Genomic DNA, 17,137 nt, shown 5'->3' with positions numbered 1-17,137 from the left:
AATTATACTGACATAATGTTGAATTTATGTTATGTTTATGAAGTAGAACAAACATGTCCATTGGGTACCCACAATAAACTGGAAAACTGAATTTGTCATTTACCTGTTTGAGCTGGAGGGAGGAGGGACCCAGACTGGGGATTTTCCCTGCCAATGTGTATATGGACAGCAGTTTGTGTATTTGACATGTAGAAAAGACATGGGTAAATAATCTGTTCATGTGGTTTAAATCCGGACATATCTCAGCACATGGAGTTTCCTTTTTGATTTGTGTAGGGTGGTTCAACCTGTGGAGTATGCATGTGTTAGGTGGATTGTGGTACAGGCGTGTTGCGTGTGATGTCAAAACTGTGTACTCAGATGGCTATATTATCTGGCTCTATGGATTGTGGGTTTCGCATGTAGTGTGTGGTCTGTGCACGCGGCGTGCTTTATGGGCATGAAGTATGTGTACCTGAAAAGCTCTCTTTACTTAAACGTATTAGGCATGTAGAATGTATGTGAAATATTTATGGAGAAATGTTTCAACAGGAGGAGTGTGAATTGTGAAATGGGGTGCTGTATCAGAATGAGCAGTGGCGTATCCGTATGTTAACTTAGTTCTGGGCGTGTGAATGGAGATCTAAGAATGAGCAGAGGATTCTGGAGATAATGAAAGTGCTGGAGTGTTGAGGTGTATGTTTTGGAGATGTAAAGCATCGTTCGGGCATAATAGTATGTTTACTGTGCATTTGGATTGCCTAGTGTGGTATCAGTATGCCAAGTGAACTCTGGCACGTGGAGTGTCGTCAGAACGTGTGAAGTGTGATCTATACATGGGGAACATGGAATGCTAACGAGTGAGATCTGGCATGAAGCCTGTGATCTTGGCATGTGAAGTGTGTTTTCGGAGTGTAGTGTGTGGCCCGAACCTGTCGATCCCGATATAACCCTGCCAAGAGTCACTGAGCACGTGTAAGATCTACATATGTGGACTGCCCCATTTGCATGTAGTGTTGTCAGTTGTACTGTGATCTGGGCTTTAGAAGTGTGATTGAGACATGAGGAGTGTGGGCTGGGCATAACTGCATTTTAGATTTGAAGTTTCATGTGTTTCCGCAGACTGTTGTCAGGGTCTGTAAACTGTCACGTGGAGAGTGGTGTGAGCTTATGGGATGCATCCTCGTCCAATTGTGTGAGGTCTGGTCGTGCAACACGTGTTCTAGTTATGTGGGGAGTAAACTCGCTATGAGAAGCGTATGGGTTGGGTTGTAGTGTGCTCCCCTCATATGGAGTGCAGGCTCGGCATGTGGCGTGCAGTGTGATCCAGTCGTATGAAGTGGTACCTGTGTATATGAAGTGTGGAGCAGTGTTACCCGAGTGTATGGTGTGTGGTCTTGACATGTGAGTGAGGTAGGCATGCAGAGCGCCGGAGGTCTGGCCTTGTGAGCTGTGACCCGGTTGTGAAGAGAAACCTCTCATCATGTGAAGTGTGAGCTGAACCTGCGAAGGGTGTTCTGGTTCTGAAGAGCAGGCTCTGGACATGTGAAGTGCGGTCCTAGCATATGTGTGTGATGCGGAATGCAGCGGGTTGTCGATGCGTGGGGTCTGGCCATCTGAAGTGTGCTTCGGCACGGAGGAGGAAGCTCTGGGCATGTGGTGTGCGGGCTGGTTATGTGGCGTGGGCATGTGGAGCGTGGTCCATCGGTGGAGCGGACGTACAGCGATGAGCACCGGTGAAAAACACTCTTTACCCCTTCACTGCCTCGTGTTCATACCCTTAGAGCAAGCAGTTGCGTGAGTCGCTGTCTCCACCCATTATCACTCATCTGCAAATAGGGCGGGTCAAGTACAGAAAACATCATTTTCAGGAAACAGATTTTCTGCAACTTGAGATTTGTTTTACTTTATTTTTGAAAGTACGTCCTCTCTGTAACCCACAACGGCCAGCACACACAGTGCAACTCTGTGTTTTGCGAAGTCTTCTTTGATGCAAAACAGGAACTACCATCTTAAATTTCATAATCCAAGAACAATAAGAAAGAGACAATAAACATCTAAGTAGGACAGTCTGTCAATCCATCATTGGGCGCGCGCGTTTTTATTATTACCCAAACAACAGTGTTCTCACAACCCATAATCCAAGGTTACGGTGTTATTCCCTGAATTGTGCATTTCAGCACAACGAGAAAACTACAATATCTCAGACCAGCTTCTGATTTTCTTCTCACTAATTAATTATATTTCAATAATAAATCAAAAACTCGCAGAGCTCGCCAACTTAGTTGGTTCAACCTCCTTTTTAAACACGGGAGGTAAGTAAAATGCAAACCTCCTGGCTTAGGGAGCACGTTTTAAGATGATCACTGAACAGAGGAAACGAGCTGCTTCAAGCCCATCACCCCTGCTGACATAATATACTTCCCAAACAGCCAAAGATCTTTAAAAAAAATCCCGTATAGCGCCTAACATCAGTGACTATTTTCTGTTCCCTTTACAAACACAAAAGGCAACCAACTAGTGAAGGCCTGTACTCACTCAGCTTCAGTCAATAAACACTGTGAAGTTTGAAAACAACCATTCGGGATTGAACAAGCAAACTAAATTAATCAGTTTCTCTTCTCCAACAGAGAACCAAAATACGATCGATCCCAACTGTTCAATCAGAATCCGACAGTAAAGTCAACTGGCATAATCATTAATTGACTAAAACATCAGTTGAAAAAAGTAAATCGTTTTATCATTTTCAGATACATTTAAAAAAAATTCTAATCGTTTTACTACAGAGAATCAATCGTAGTATCTATATAATGCAAAGTAAAAACAACATACGGAATAACATAAATCAATGTATTTTATCAAACATATATATATATATATATATTACCTAATATTACCTAATGGGAATCCTGTAGTTCATTTCCTTATTTACAATGAGAGGATGCGGAGACATGTAAATAAAATAAAAAATGTGCCAAAGGTCAATAATAGACGATTCTAACCTTCACCTTTTATGTTATTTACATTACATAATCTGTGAAACCACAGCCTTTTACTACAAGGAACAAAGAAAAGAGAGAGAGAGAGTTTGTGCATGTGTGCCTTTCTCTCTCTCTCTCTCTCTCTCTCTCTATATATATATATATATGTATATATATGTATATTTATATATATATATATATATATATGTACTGTTGTCTCTAGGTTAAGATGACATTTACAGATTTCAGAAATCTCTTATCACTAGGCGACTTTTTTATTTCCATGTTGTAGCATCCTCTCCTACAAAGGATTCCCATCATGTAATAATATTTTATATACATAAATGTATTTTATTTCGGGTCTTATTTTTTATTTGCATGTATATTGCTCCAAGTAAATGGAATTGTATTTTGTAAGGCTCGACTTACGAGCAATACATTTATTCGATGTTTTTTTTTTTTTAAATGCCTAAAGGCTACCTAATAAGCATCCGTGAAATACTGTTCTATAGTGCCTTTGACGGGGGATGATGACATTGTAAACCATGATACCAAATACCAAGGCCCTGATTTATACTTTTTTGCGCAGCATTACCGTCATTTTCGGACGCAAAAGCGGCGCAAACCTACAAAATACAATTGTATTTTGTAAGTTTGCTCCGTTTTTGCGTAAAAAAGCGGCGCAAATGCGGTTCTAAAAAAGTATAAATATGGGCCTATGTGTTTTTTAACATCAGAAGCGACAGATAGCAAAATGGGGCCTTACTAAAATAAGTATTATATAACATTTATATATACCGTAGGTTGTTTATTTTGTGGAAGTTAGCTTTAAAAAATGACTTTTGAAAACAAAAAGCTTTGTTCTGAGCGAGAGAAAAAATCCAGGGCACATTCTTAAAAAAACAAAGGTACGTATTCTGTCTGGCGACAGGAGACATATTTAAAGGTCTTCTTTTCGTGTTAGGCTAATAATGGGCACTGCTGAGAATGGAATAGAATACCCATTATAAAGCGGCCTCAGTAACGTTGTGTGGACAGATTTTATGCTGACTTTATGATGATGAAACCTAGGAATTGTTTTTCCATATTTTATGTTCCGCGTGTTCCTAGTGAAATACGGGCTTTTTAGCATTGTTTTCTTCTAAACACCACATACACACGCACACAAACTACACTAGATCCAAAATCAACAGCGACACATATGTTGTATGATTTTAAAAAATCCCTTTTGATCCATTAAAAACAGAGAGAGGGAGCTTTCAGGGTGTAGTTTCTGGGTTTTGCGCAGTCCTGCAATGTGTGCTTGTTTCAAACGCAGCCCTGCCCTGGGCTGCCACGGTCAGTGTGTGGCTGGTACCACACCCAGTGAGCGGGGACACGGTGCCCTTCCACGAGTCACTTGATTACACCTGCTTTGAATTTCTCGCCCTAATGGGCAAGTGCGTAAAAGACACCTGGGAGGCTCCGCTGAGCGCCCCTCCGGGGCCCCTAGCCTAAGAGGACAACACAACACCAAGAAACGTGAGCCGGACCCCCGGGCTTTCCGCTGGTCGGTGGGGCCAATTAATAAATGTCCCGGTGACCACCCGAGCACGCTTCGCACTCGAAAACAATATGTGTTTGTCGCTTCTAATTGCCTCCATTAAAGAAGGTAAAACAGCTGCACCCCGCCCCACTGCAGCAGGGAAAGAGGAATGTTTTTATTAGGCTGTTATTGAATTTGAATCCGCCTGAGCTCAGCCCGCTTGTGGAGAGTGGACTTTCAAAGAGAGCCAGGCGCATCTCGCCACTGCCTGAGCGCCTCTGACTGGGCGCTATACTGGTAATCCGTCGATTTATTTCCGCGTCATTATCCGCTGCGGTAATTATCGCAGGAAAGACCCCTTTGATCTAAAAAAAAACGCCCGACCACTATAAAATGCTGCTTTTTTAAATAGCAGCAACTGTGTTTACCGAAATAATAAAGGGTGGGCTGGGAAAAGTACAAGGCAGCACAGAAACCAAACCTTCGATTTCTCAACCAACTTGAATACCACAGATGGAATGTCGGTGTGAAGTTAAGCTGCAGCTTTCAGTGTCAAAGCATCTTCAGAAGACTAGCCTAACTTACTAATGGGCATTGTAAAATTAGATGTGACTCGGTCCTCACCGCCCATCCCGATCAAAGCCAACAAAAACACCTGCACTAATTCACAAATGCGGGTTTTTATTTGGAAATTATTTGAACACTGGGCACGTGTTTCTGAGTTCTCGTTTTCATTTTACTTACGTGTCGTAGTTGTCCCTGAATCCTTTTGCAAACGGGTTGTGATCGATTTTCAGTTGTGTAATCTGCAAAAGAAAAAAAGGACATGTCAATATACCCTCTAAATATGGCTGCTTAACTTCGAGTTGTGAATGCAATTAAATCACCGAGTAATCCACATAAAGAAAAAAACAAGTTCGTGTGTTTGTATATATGTAAAGCCACGCGTTTTTTATATTTTATTTTCGGATTCCTACATAATATTACAAGAGAAACAGACACGACATCTATCTATCTATCTATCTATCTATCTATCTATCTATCTATCTATCTATCTATCTATTACGTATTTTTGTCTGTGTGAAGATGGTGCAATACTGTTTCCATTCAAATTAATGTATATTTTTCATTGAATGCGTGCGAGCACACACACCCGAGCAGCGAAAATAAATTAGGCCCAATATGTTACTGTCGTGAAACCTGGCCCCTCCCTGTACTATGCTCAACAATGCTTATAAATGCACCTGACATTCTGCCTATATATAAATATACATATACATCATCCGTTGACACCAGCAATAACATTGGTGGCTTTTTTCTAATAATCAGTAGTAATCGTCATGGGCTGACGCCACTCCCGCGCATCACGGGTTAGGGGTTGAATAGAACCAACGTACAGGAATGAATGATATGCGAATTAGTACCCTATATAGTACCCCTTCGAGGTTTGAGGTTCAATTCGGCACAAGGTAATAATGGATTCGCAAACACGGAGCTTTCCAGTCAGTTCGGAAACATTTGAAAACGTTAAACAAAACCCGGGCGATGGAATATCTGAAGACAAGGAGCTGCCGAGGCTTCTGCGCCCGCTTTGGAAACAACGGATGCTGGTTGGGGGAGTTTTTTTTTTTTTTTTACCAATATTATTTATTTACACTGTGGAGTGAAAGTACAGCTCAGTTCCTCAGGCGTATATCAGTTAAAGTCACAAAATTAAAACGGATGGCTGTGCATATTAATGGAACTGTTACTGTTACTGTAAACGTGACTGGAGTATTTATAAATTCTTGAAGCGTTTTATCATTCCGTTGGGTTTTCTATCAAAGGCATCGGCGCTGGAGACCTGTCCGGCACAATCACTGTAACAAACAGTGCAAGTGGGAACAGAAGCTCCTCGAAGCACCATGTTTCGTAATACCCCCAAGATACCCCAAATCCTGCAGTGCCTGCACTGATTAGATTTCACTGCGAGACCAGATATGCTGGTATAATTTTGCACCAACATTTCCACCACCTGTGTTGTGAAAAGTCTGGTTTGTGAGCCAGCGATATATATATAATCACTGGTGTAGGGATGCGCTTCGGGAAGTCTTGGTCCCTTTAAATATACCTTAGGGTGACGTCCGGCCGTAGGATTGCGTGCGCGCACGTTGTGCGGTCAAGGGCCTAATTTCTGAGCCGGGTGGCTCACTACAGTTTGCACCGGTCTCTTCAATCATCTTTGTGAATGTCGGGTGCCACATTTTACACATAATGTTATTTGAAACTGTCGATAGAGAATGACACCATCTCAGGGTGGCACTTGCTTGAAGCCCGTTCTTGTTTTCCTCCTTTTCTCTCTGTTTTTTGTTTGTGTGTTGTGATTGTGCCTTGCCTGTTGTGCTCTGATGTGAAACCTTCTGGCAGCCCCTGCTCGATTTGCTCTGCATGTGCAATTGGTCTCGGTAACCTCCAGTCCTTAGACGTCTGCTAATTCATCATATCATCTCCGGACCTAGTCTGGTTGTATCTTGTGTACTCTAGCTCCTAGAAGGCTTCAGGTTCCAATGCAGTGTGGTCTTGGTAGCGCCTTGTTTTAGATATATTACTTGTGTTAGTAGCTCCTCGTGCCCACTAGTTCTAGTTGTATTTTCAGTGGAATAGCTGCTTGAAGCCCCCGACTCTGGTCGATCTGTGGAGAGATTTGGTCGTCACAGCTCCATTTCTAGTTGTGTTGTCAGTGTGGTAGTTTCTCCCGGGGCTACCCCTCTAGTCATTGTGAAAGCTAGCAACAGCTGGTCACACTGTAGGGTGGTCGCTCCTGGCAATCCCTGTTCTGGTTGCACTATAGAGGGATAGCTTGCAGGCGTATCTTGTTGTGGTTGTGTGATCAACATGATATCTCCAAGCAGGTCTATTCTGGGCGCACTCTGATGAAATAGCTCCTAAAACAAACTATGTTTAGCTAGTTTATGTGATCGCTCCTCGTCGCCCCTGTTCTGGCTGCACTGAAGAGGAGTAGCTCCTATAAGCGCATTGCTGTGGTTGTGTTATCAGCATGATATCGCCTAGCTGGCATTTTCTAGTCGCGCTGTAGCGTCCTATAGGGGCACTGCTCAGTTTATCTTGCCAGTGTGATAGCTCCTCAGCGCCCCTGTTCTGGTTGCACTGAATACGAGTATATCCTAGAAGCACCTTGTTGTGGTTATGTTAACAGCATTATAGCGCCTAGCTGGCTTTTCCTGGTCGCACTGTAGTGCCATAGATCCTAGAAGGGCCCTGCTCGGCTTATCTTGACAGTGTCGTAGCTCCTCTGCGCCCTGTTCTGGTCGCTCCTACCAGCCTCCGTGGCGCTCGGTTTTTAAGCCTGCCGTCTGCTGGACCTGCCAGGAGCAGTAGACGCGCCTGCCACTCAACGCGTTGGTGAATTCAATATTTAGAGTCCGGAGCCATATTAAGACATCTTGTTTTTGTGCCTGATCCAAAATGGCTCTGATGGCGGTACACGTGTTTTTTCATCAGACACGCTTCGGGATGTCCCTCATCGTGTTAAAAAATATATATCATTACGTAAACGGCTGAGACTCGTTAACAAAGCCGTTCCCGGAAGATTGGAAAGGGTGTGGGTGAAAGGGGTAACACCTGAAACGTTTTCAGCATCCCTCGCTCGTAGGTCCACCCTTAACAGAATATTTCCAAGCACGATTTCTGCGGAATATCTTCTGTGTAACAGGGGGCACAGATTATGTGTGATGGCGGCAGTGCCTCCTCACACACACATATCTGGAACTCAACGAATTCACAGGCTGAACAGAGCCTCTGAAGTGTCTGCAAGGTTGGTGCAGGGTCAGTCACATAACCGGCCTGTGAGCGCCCAGACATTCCAAAGACTCAGTGGGCTGTGGGTGCTGTCGGCTGGGGTGCCCCTCCCCGTGCTCCGTGAGCTGTGGGTGCTGTTGGCTGGGGTGCCCCTCCCCGTGCTCCGTGGGCTGTGTGTGCTGTTGACTAGGATGCTCCCGCCCCGGGGTCATTGGGCTGGGCGCTGCTAGCTGGTGTGCCCCCTCCCCCACCCCCCTTGTAGGCTGCGTGGATGCTGTTGGCCAGGGTGCGTCACTGTGCTCAGCGGGCGTGGGTGCTGTTGATTAAACCTTCCCCCTCCCCCGTGGTCAGTGGGCTGTGGGCGCTGTTGGCTGGTGTACCCCTACGTCTGTAGGCTCTGGGTCCTGTGGACGCGGTCCTTCACTGTGTTTAGTGAGCTGTGGTTGCTGTTGGTTGAGGTGCTCCCTCCCCCCGGCTCAGTGGGCTGTGGGTGCTGTTGGTTGGGGTGTCCCCCGTGGTCAGTGGGCTGTGGGTGCTGTTGGTTGGGGTGTCCCCCGTGGTCAGTGGGCTGTGGATGCTGGTGGCTAGGGTGCTACTCCTGGTCCGCGAGCTCTGGGCGCTGCTGGCCTGAATGCCCCTCCTGCTTTGCGGCCTGTGGGTGCAGGGGCCGCGTTGCCGCACTGTTGGCCGGGGTTCCTTTCTGTGCCATGGAGCCTGTGAGTGTAGGAGGCTGGAGTGCCAAGCTGCGCTCAGCGGACTGTGGGTGCTGTTGGCCGAGGTGCCTTTCTGGGCCTAGCTGCGTTCAGCGGACTTTGGGTGCTTTTGGCTGGGGTGTCTTTCTCTGCCCAGCTGCCTATGGGTGCAGGGGCGCCTCACTTTGCCCAGCAGGCTGTAGGTGTTGTTGGCCGGGGTGCCTCTCCGTGCCCAGCGGACTGTTGGAGCTATTGGCCTGGGAGCATCTCTGTGGGTGCGGGCCCATGGTGCATCTCTGTGCCAAGCGCCCTATGGGTGCAGGGGTCGGGGTGCCTCTCTGTGCCTAGCAGCCTGTGGGAGCTGTTGGACGGGGTGCCGCACTCTGCCCAGGGGCCTGTGGGTGCAGGGGCGTGGGCGCTAGCAGCGCAGAGACGGGGGCAGGGTGCGCGGGGCGCGGTCCTTACGTCGGTGTTCTGGTAGGCGGTGACGGCGATAAACTGCGTCTCGGGGAAGGTGAAGGTCTGTACACGGCCGGGCTGGCTCGTGTCTTCCGTGCCGTCCTCGTTCACCTCCACCACGTGCAGCCGGGGCTGGTACTTGTGCAGGGACTGCAGGACCACCATCTGGAGAAGCACCGGGGGGGACAGAGAAGGAGAGAGGAGAGCACGTATATCAGGCAAAGACGTGCGTCAGGTACAAGACAAGATCACACAAGACCTTCATCAAGGACAGCACCACGGACAGGCTTTGTAGAGACAAGCAAAGAACAAAGAAAGGACGGTAGGGCCTCCAAGGAGCTCCACCACTCAGCATCTGCTCAGAGAAAGGTAGCGCCTCTGACAACACCTAGACAGCACCACTCGAAGCAACAGGCCCAGCGCCAAAACGGAGCTCCACAGAGAGAACCACACACATCGCCAGTTGTAGCACGTGGGATTGTACCATAAACAGCACCGCGGACAAACCAACTGTATGCACCGGTTGTAGTTCCAGGCAGAGCAAAATAGAGCAGTACCGTGAAAAAAACCACAGACAGCACCACTAACAGCACGAGGGAGACCACCACGCACAGCACTACAGAGAGCACCCACTACACCACAACAGACCGCGCCACGCACAGCACCACAGACAGCATCAGCTGAGAGAGAGGCTCACACAGAACACCAATTTTAACACAGGGTCAGAACCCCAGACAATACCATGGACAGCACCACTTGTAACCACAGACAGCATCCCTTGTAGTACTGGAGACAGCACCACAGACAACACCACTTGTAACACCGTGGAATGCATCACAGAGAGCACAACTTGTAACACCGGATACAGCCCCACAGACAGCACCGCTTGTAACACCACAGACAGCACCACTTGTAACACCGGGGTCAACACCACAGGCAGCACCATTTGTAACACCACAGATAGATTCACTTGTGACACCGGAGACAGCGCCACAGACAGCATCACTTGTAACAACGGGTACAGCACCACAGACAGCACCACGTGTATCACTGGGGAAAGCACAGCAGACAGCATCACTTGTAACTCCAGAGACAGCACCACAGGCAGCACCACTTGTAACACAGAGACAGCACCACGGACAGCAGCGGCACACGGGTCAGCACCAAGGGAAGCGCCATGTAGATACCAGAGAAAAAAAACGAAGTGGACACCAGGAACTGCACAGCAGCAGCATCTGCACGGAGAAGGACAGCGCTGCTGGCAACACGAACAGCACCGCTGTCAATACGAGAGACAGATCCACTCAAAGCACCACAGACAGAGCCCAGGAGGGACAACGTCACGCACAACACTGCAGGCAACAACGACTGTAGCATCAGCGACAGCACCAAAGACGGCACCAGACAGGACACCAGAAACAGTACTAACTGTAACGCGGCAGGCAGTACCACAGACAGTACAATGACAGCATTAGAAACAGCACCAATCAAAACGGCGGGGACAGTGTGAAATATAGCGCCAAAGGTAGCAGGAGGGACAGGACCAAGGAAACGACACTCGCAGCGCCAGAGACCGTGCGAAAGGACAGTGCTAGGGACAGGAAGCGATAACAGCTTGTAGAAGACAAGGGAAGGGCGCGTACCCGACCCAGCATCAAGAGTAGAGGGAGCGTACAGCGCCGTGTACAGCAGAGAGGCTTCATCGCCATCACTGGGCGCGAGGAGCAACCACGAAGATTGCAGAAATTGAGGAGAGCGAAGAGCGTGCACTGGGGGGTACAATTCCACCCACAGACCCAGGAGAGGGGCTAGTGCAACCACACAGGCACCTGAGAAGGAAGTGCAAAGGCGGCGTCAGTTTCAAGAGGGGTGGAAAGGACAGCCCCAAGGATGAAAAGTGCAGCATTAGGCTCAGGAAGCAATACATTCAAGGCCAGGCCATGAACGTGCTTGTTCAATAACCAAGACGGACAGCTTAAGTGCAGGTGCAGCACCACGGACAGCTGAAGTGGACGTTCAGCACCATGGACAGCTGAAGTGCATGTTCAGCACCACGGACAGCTAAGGGGCTAGACTCTCGCCTCGGGCACTGAAAGTTTAAGTTATGTACCACAGGCTTTTAAAGTAAGGGTTAGGCACCACAGTAAGTGAAAGTTAAAGTACGGTACCAAGATCCACTAGAGTGGTGGTTCCGCGCACAATCAGATCCACGACATTGAAATTAAAGACTCAGAAAAACAAGCAGTGAACTCGTCTTTTCATCATCGTGGAAAGTGGGATGCAGGCTCAGTTCCACGGTCACTGAAAGTGCCGCTTCAGAGTCACAGACAAGTGCAGAGTCAAGGGCACGAGGAAGGAATCGGAGCAGAGGGTTCATTAAGTGTAGATTCCGCGCAACTGACAGCGAATGCACAGGCGCTGAGCCACCTACTGGGAAAGTGAATGTTCAGCACCGCGGACAGTGAATGGAAATACCGTGAAAGTGTATGCAAGGCACCGTGGATAGAGGTGATTTGGGGACGTGAGTCATGACAGGTAAAGCCTGAGCTTCCCGGACAGTTCAAATACAGAATCAAAGTCAGTAGCGTAGCGAGGATGCCAAGGGCCCTGCTGCAAGGAAAATAGATAGACCTTCTGACTGCTTTTGATGTAAAAATATGCAGCAATTATAACGGTTCAGTGGTACCCTCGGGGCTCTGGGCCACTGTGGCACCAGTGGTAGCTACACCCATGTCATAGCGACGGCTACTGAAAGAACCGTTTCAGCACGGCTGACAGTTGGAACAGGAGAGGCGCATATTTAAATTAAATGAAATCCGAACAAGTTCGGGTGTTCTGCACTTGCCATGAGGCGTATTATTATTTATGATACGCTGGGACATCCTTAGCAGAGGATATAAATTACCTTTCCCTGTAATGTACTATGAATTTGCATTTTGTTAAAATCGACCGTCGTTAATATCACGCCGCTTTTTAATTCATTAAAATGGGTTAATTTGACCGGGTCGAGTGCTGCTGGATTCTGTTCATTCTTGCGAAGGGTAGCGCCTTGACTCTGCTGCGCTAGTGCAGGCTGCGCGCTCTCACTCACCTGCCCGTTGTTGTTCGACGCCCCCTTGTTGTTGGTCAGCTTGAGCTTCCCGAAGGAGATCTCCTGCCTCATCCAGTGGGCCCCGGTGTTGGGTGAGTCGGGGTGCATATACACCCGGTTCCCTGGAAGAGAAAGAGACAGTCCGTGAGGCGGCTGCGGGCGCGATTCCCAGGACGCCTCGGCCTTTCATTAAAATCTGTTTTGCAGCAGCTCTGCTCTCCCCGTTTCACATCATCTGTCGGGTGTCGCTGGAGAAGAAAAGGCAGCCAGGCCGGCCCAGAAAGGCCTCAATTAATGCTTCTCACCTTGGTAGGTGCGAGGGGAAGGTGTTAATTAGAGGCACTTGCCTTGAACATTGGTGTCCGCTTTGCCGCAAGGAACCCACTTCCCGCCCTGAAACCTCCAGTGGTTCGGGTCTGCCAGGATCACGTCCACGAAGATGTTGTAGTGAGCCGTGGGGTCCAGGCCCGAGATGTTGAAGCTCAAAAATGGGAACATGCGCCTGCGAAGAAAATATAAAATACAGAAATTAATAAAGAAAAAACACAGAACCATTAGACAATAGAAGTATTTCGATGTTATACTCTTGCGTAAAAAACAGAATGTTCCTCAGAATGTCAACTCATGAAATGCGCTAGACAATGTTATAGTCAAGATGTCGGATTCTGAAAAGAAGACCGTGTATTTAAAATGAGCTGGTTCAAGGAGCAGCCATCCAAACTTTATTTCCCGTACCTCAGAGAGATACCCTACATTTTGGATCACGGACGTTCATCTACCCTTTTATTTATTTGTGCATCTTTAAATGCCCCCGATGCAAGGATCGGCATTATCCCAATAAAATAAAAATATACCCTTCTTTTGTCCGTTGCCAAGGGCACGCACAGAGAGTGAGCGAAAGGGCATACGTTAAACCCTCTGAAAGAACTCTGTGGACCAAAGCAAACTGTCCCCCCACGCCGCACGAGACTCCAGTGCACAGCTCGGATGTGCCGCGGAGACAAAACTTGATAAAAAGCGCCCATTGCTGCCCTGCGTCCTGGCCATCACCTGCACACAGGAAGGGAGGGATTCTCCTATTGAGGTCATCCTCCCGTCTCCTCTAGCCTCAGCAGTCAAAGTACACCTCGACTCCTGCAAATCATCAAAAATGTTTTATTGACCCTGGTTGTAGCTGGTTTACCCCTACTGAGTTCAAATTGAGACTGCGTGCATGCCAGTGGCGTTAGTAATGCTCGCGAAATCAGTGCCAAATAAAGACCACTCGACTCACTTTTGCAAATTAAAAAATATAAAGTTTCCAGGTCGAATCCGTGAACTGGTCCAATAATTGACCCACAACATATGTTCTAAGAAGTCAGAGTCCCAGTGCCCGACTTCGCACCTTCCACAAGGCGCGTAGCCCAAAGACAGCGAATTCCGAGCTGGAGCCAGGCCGAGAATCCACGCAGAGGAGTCTCGATGCAACAGAACCGAATCTAGCGAGAACCGCGCGAACCGGGCAGGCACCGGTTCCGCCCTCAAGTCCAGTCGGCGCTTGCTTGGAATCCTGAAGAGGGCTAGACTGACCATTCGTGCACCCTGACATTCCCCCGGTGGGCAGCGTGATACCCTGCTTTGGAGACAGAAGACTTCCTCCAAATCCCTTGCGAACGTCAGGTTCGCGCTCTCCACTCAATGGCATGGCTGAATTCGGTTGCGGCTGATATGAACATTTTTGACCTCGCTGGTTTTGTTTCGAGTTCTGTCATGCCTGCTCCCAGATATCTCATGTTTAGAAAATGTTCCTCGCGCAGAGACAAAAATGAGACAATCTGTTTGTCAGATTAAAAAAAAAACAGCAGAAAAGGAGATAAAATAAACACAAACACAATTATCCCTGCAAAAAAGATTTCTACATAAGGGCAGTCCATAAGGTTTGTTGACACGCGTGTTATTGAAATGGCAAACAAAATAGTCCCCAGTTGGATAGGCAACACTCGTGAAATGACTTTTGGTTTTCTGGTTTCAGAAGAAGTATGAAATTTACTCCTCTATTCGTAAGAAATATTCCTCTGTTTCCTTCAAATAACTACCTCTAAAGCTCACCAGCGAGATCCTTCGCTTGCTCTGTGCAATGCGTTTATAAAAATAGCAGAAATTATAATGTGCTGTATAAATGAAATTACTCAAGAAATAAAATACTTGTGTGCACTATATTTGTACAAATGTTATAGGCCGGTAAGATAGAAGGGAAAGTTGATGGTGGAGGAGACGTCAATGTGCGGGGACGGAGAGGTGAGGTAGACTTCCTGCATCCTCCGAGCTCCCGTCCCGCTCACCAACACTGCCTACAGTCCGGCCCACTGCCTCACTCACCTCCTCCCTGAGATCCCACTGGCCCTTGTCCCTGCTAGCCAACCCTGCCCGGAACGGGGCTCTACTCTTCCGGCCCGAAACACTCTCCTGCCCCGCACAGACCTGAAGATCCACTGTAATATCCCACAAATACCCCAGCTCTACTCCAATACCCCATGAAAACCCCAGATCCTTTCTCCTGCCCTGAACAGATCTGAAGATCTACTCTGTTACCCCACAAATGCTCCAGCTTCATTCTAATACCCTTACACAAACCTTAAGTCCGCGCTTCTGCCACGCACAGACTTGAAGCTCCGCTCTAATGGCCCACGAATAGCCCAGCTCCGTTCTAATACCTCAGATTACTCAGACCACAGATCCGCTCTTCTGCCAAGCACAGACCTGAAGCTCCGCTCTCACACCCCACCCAAACCACAGAATCACTTTTCTGAGACTGCCAGGTCCCCTCTTCCCCGCACAGACATCACAGCTCTTATGCCCCGTACTACAGAGCCTAAGCCCCACTCTCCTGCCCTGTTCGACCCCCAAGTCAATGTCATGCCTTGTACACCTACTCTCCTACTCGCACAGACTTCATGCTCTACTCCCTGCCACACGGAGGATCCCTACAGACCCGTGCAGACCACTTGCCCCATTCCCCTACCCGTACATCCCTCGTGCTCCGCGCTCCAGCCCCACTACCCCCCTGTCCCAGCCCCGCTCACCTGCCCTGCTTGGTGATGATCATCTCCGTCTGGTGCCTGTGAAACTTGAGCCAGAGCGGCCGGTTGCAGAGGTAGACCTGCGCCTTGCCCGGCACCAGCCCGGGCTGCGAGAGCTGGTAGAAGGGCGCGCCCTGGTACGAGTGGCCGTACTGCTGGCTGTAGGGGTAGCCGGGCGCCGCGTAGCCCTGCCCCGAGGCGCCGCTCAGCAGCCCGTTGTAGGCTCCATTGGTGATGACCGGGTGGTGCGCCATGTAGCGGCCGGGACTGGTGAGGGAGAAGGCCGGGTGGGCGGGCCCGTGCTGCCCGGGGTAAGGGAACATGCTGCCGGTTGTGGCGGCGGAGGCGGGCTGCGGCTGGCTGGGCTGAGGCAAGAGATAGCGCTCTGCCGCAGCCCCATCGAAGCTGTGACGAGTCTCAGAGCCCCCGTCCGGGGTGGGGGACAGCTTGCTCCTGTGCGCGTCCCCTGGCGCCTCCTTGGAGTCAGAGAAACTGCCCGCCTCGGGGTGGGGATTCGACAGCCCCCTGACCATTTTTTTCAGAGGTGATCCTCTCTCCAGGCTGTCAGTGGCCGAGATGAGGGGGTGCTCGTGCAGGGCGAGCTCGGACCCGCCCGGGTGGGGGTACCCACCGCCCATATTCAGGAATTTCTTGGAGAGCATGATGGAGGGGGAGAGGCAGTGCTCCAACTGCATGGCTCTGCCACCGGTCGGGCGCCGGCCAGACCCGCCCCTCCTGGGCTGCGGATCCCTCCGCCGGCTCCGGGTGCGAGCGCCGCCTGCGAGCTCCGATCACTTTCCGGGGAGAGCAGCCGCCGCTCACCCGCCTGACACAGCCCTCTCCTCTCACAGCACTTTTGATCCTGCTGCCGGCGCCGCCAATGAAACGGCGCTCGCCATTGGTCGCTGCTGACAGTAATTTAATTAGATCGACATTAATTAGGATAATCACCTGGCTCCTGGGCGCTGGGTAGCAGGTTGCACGAGATGGTGTTATTGTGAGCTAGGGGTTGGGGGCGTTCCACCTCATGCCTTGAGTCCTCAACAACCTTTAAACTCTATGTGTAATTGTTCGAGATGATTGATCGATACGCACCAAGAAGCGTCAACACCGATCCTTTATCTTTAACGTGGGCCATGTTTTACACGGTGTTGCGTGGAATGTTGGCACTTGTTCCAAGTGATTTTATTCAACTTACACAGGCACCTCCGCTAATAGCTTTACTTAATGCCTTCAGATTACACCCTCCAGGAGTGTTCATCCCCCTCCCTTGCTAACAACCACTGCAGCTCGAAATACGATTTTGGCTAATTTTGCACTCATGAAAACATTTAATGCACCACCCTCTGCGGCTTTCTCAATCGTTTTTATCAACTGGAAAGAAGTGGTTTGTTGAATTGCAGCTGTGCCTACCTGTTCTCCCAGAATACATATTGTATCGGAATGCGCTAATTTGTTTTATTCCTGTTTCGTTGGCGTCCTTTCTACCTACACCAAAACATCAGGGTATCACCTAAAATGTTCATGCGTATGTGTGCCAGAATATGTGAGCG

General features: G+C 48.9%; 1 protein-coding gene across 1 annotated transcript in view; it reads right to left on the bottom strand.

Annotated features, from left to right (window-relative positions):
* The window catches only part of TBR1 (T-box brain transcription factor 1), a 63,449-nt gene extending 47,034 nt beyond the window's left edge, over positions 1-16,415 (bottom strand). Inside the window, exons 1-5 of the mRNA XM_069224239.1 lie at positions 15,588-16,415; positions 12,873-13,027; positions 12,526-12,647; positions 9,441-9,599; positions 5,230-5,291 (exon numbers count right to left, since the gene is read on the bottom strand). Of these exons, the coding sequence (XP_069080340.1) occupies positions 5,230-5,291; positions 9,441-9,599; positions 12,526-12,647; positions 12,873-13,027; positions 15,588-16,279 (1,190 nt within the window). The 5' untranslated portion in view covers positions 16,280-16,415. The remainder of the gene's footprint in view (positions 1-5,229; positions 5,292-9,440; positions 9,600-12,525; positions 12,648-12,872; positions 13,028-15,587) is intronic.
* Positions 16,416-17,137: the final 722 nt, after the last annotated feature.

Source organism: Pleurodeles waltl, chromosome 3_1, assembly GCF_031143425.1.
Source record: "Pleurodeles waltl isolate 20211129_DDA chromosome 3_1, aPleWal1.hap1.20221129, whole genome shotgun sequence".
Taxonomy (NCBI): Eukaryota; Metazoa; Chordata; class Amphibia; order Caudata; family Salamandridae; genus Pleurodeles; species Pleurodeles waltl.
The sequence above is the reverse complement of the archived record's forward strand: the minus strand, read 5'-3'. Positions and strand labels throughout refer to the sequence as shown.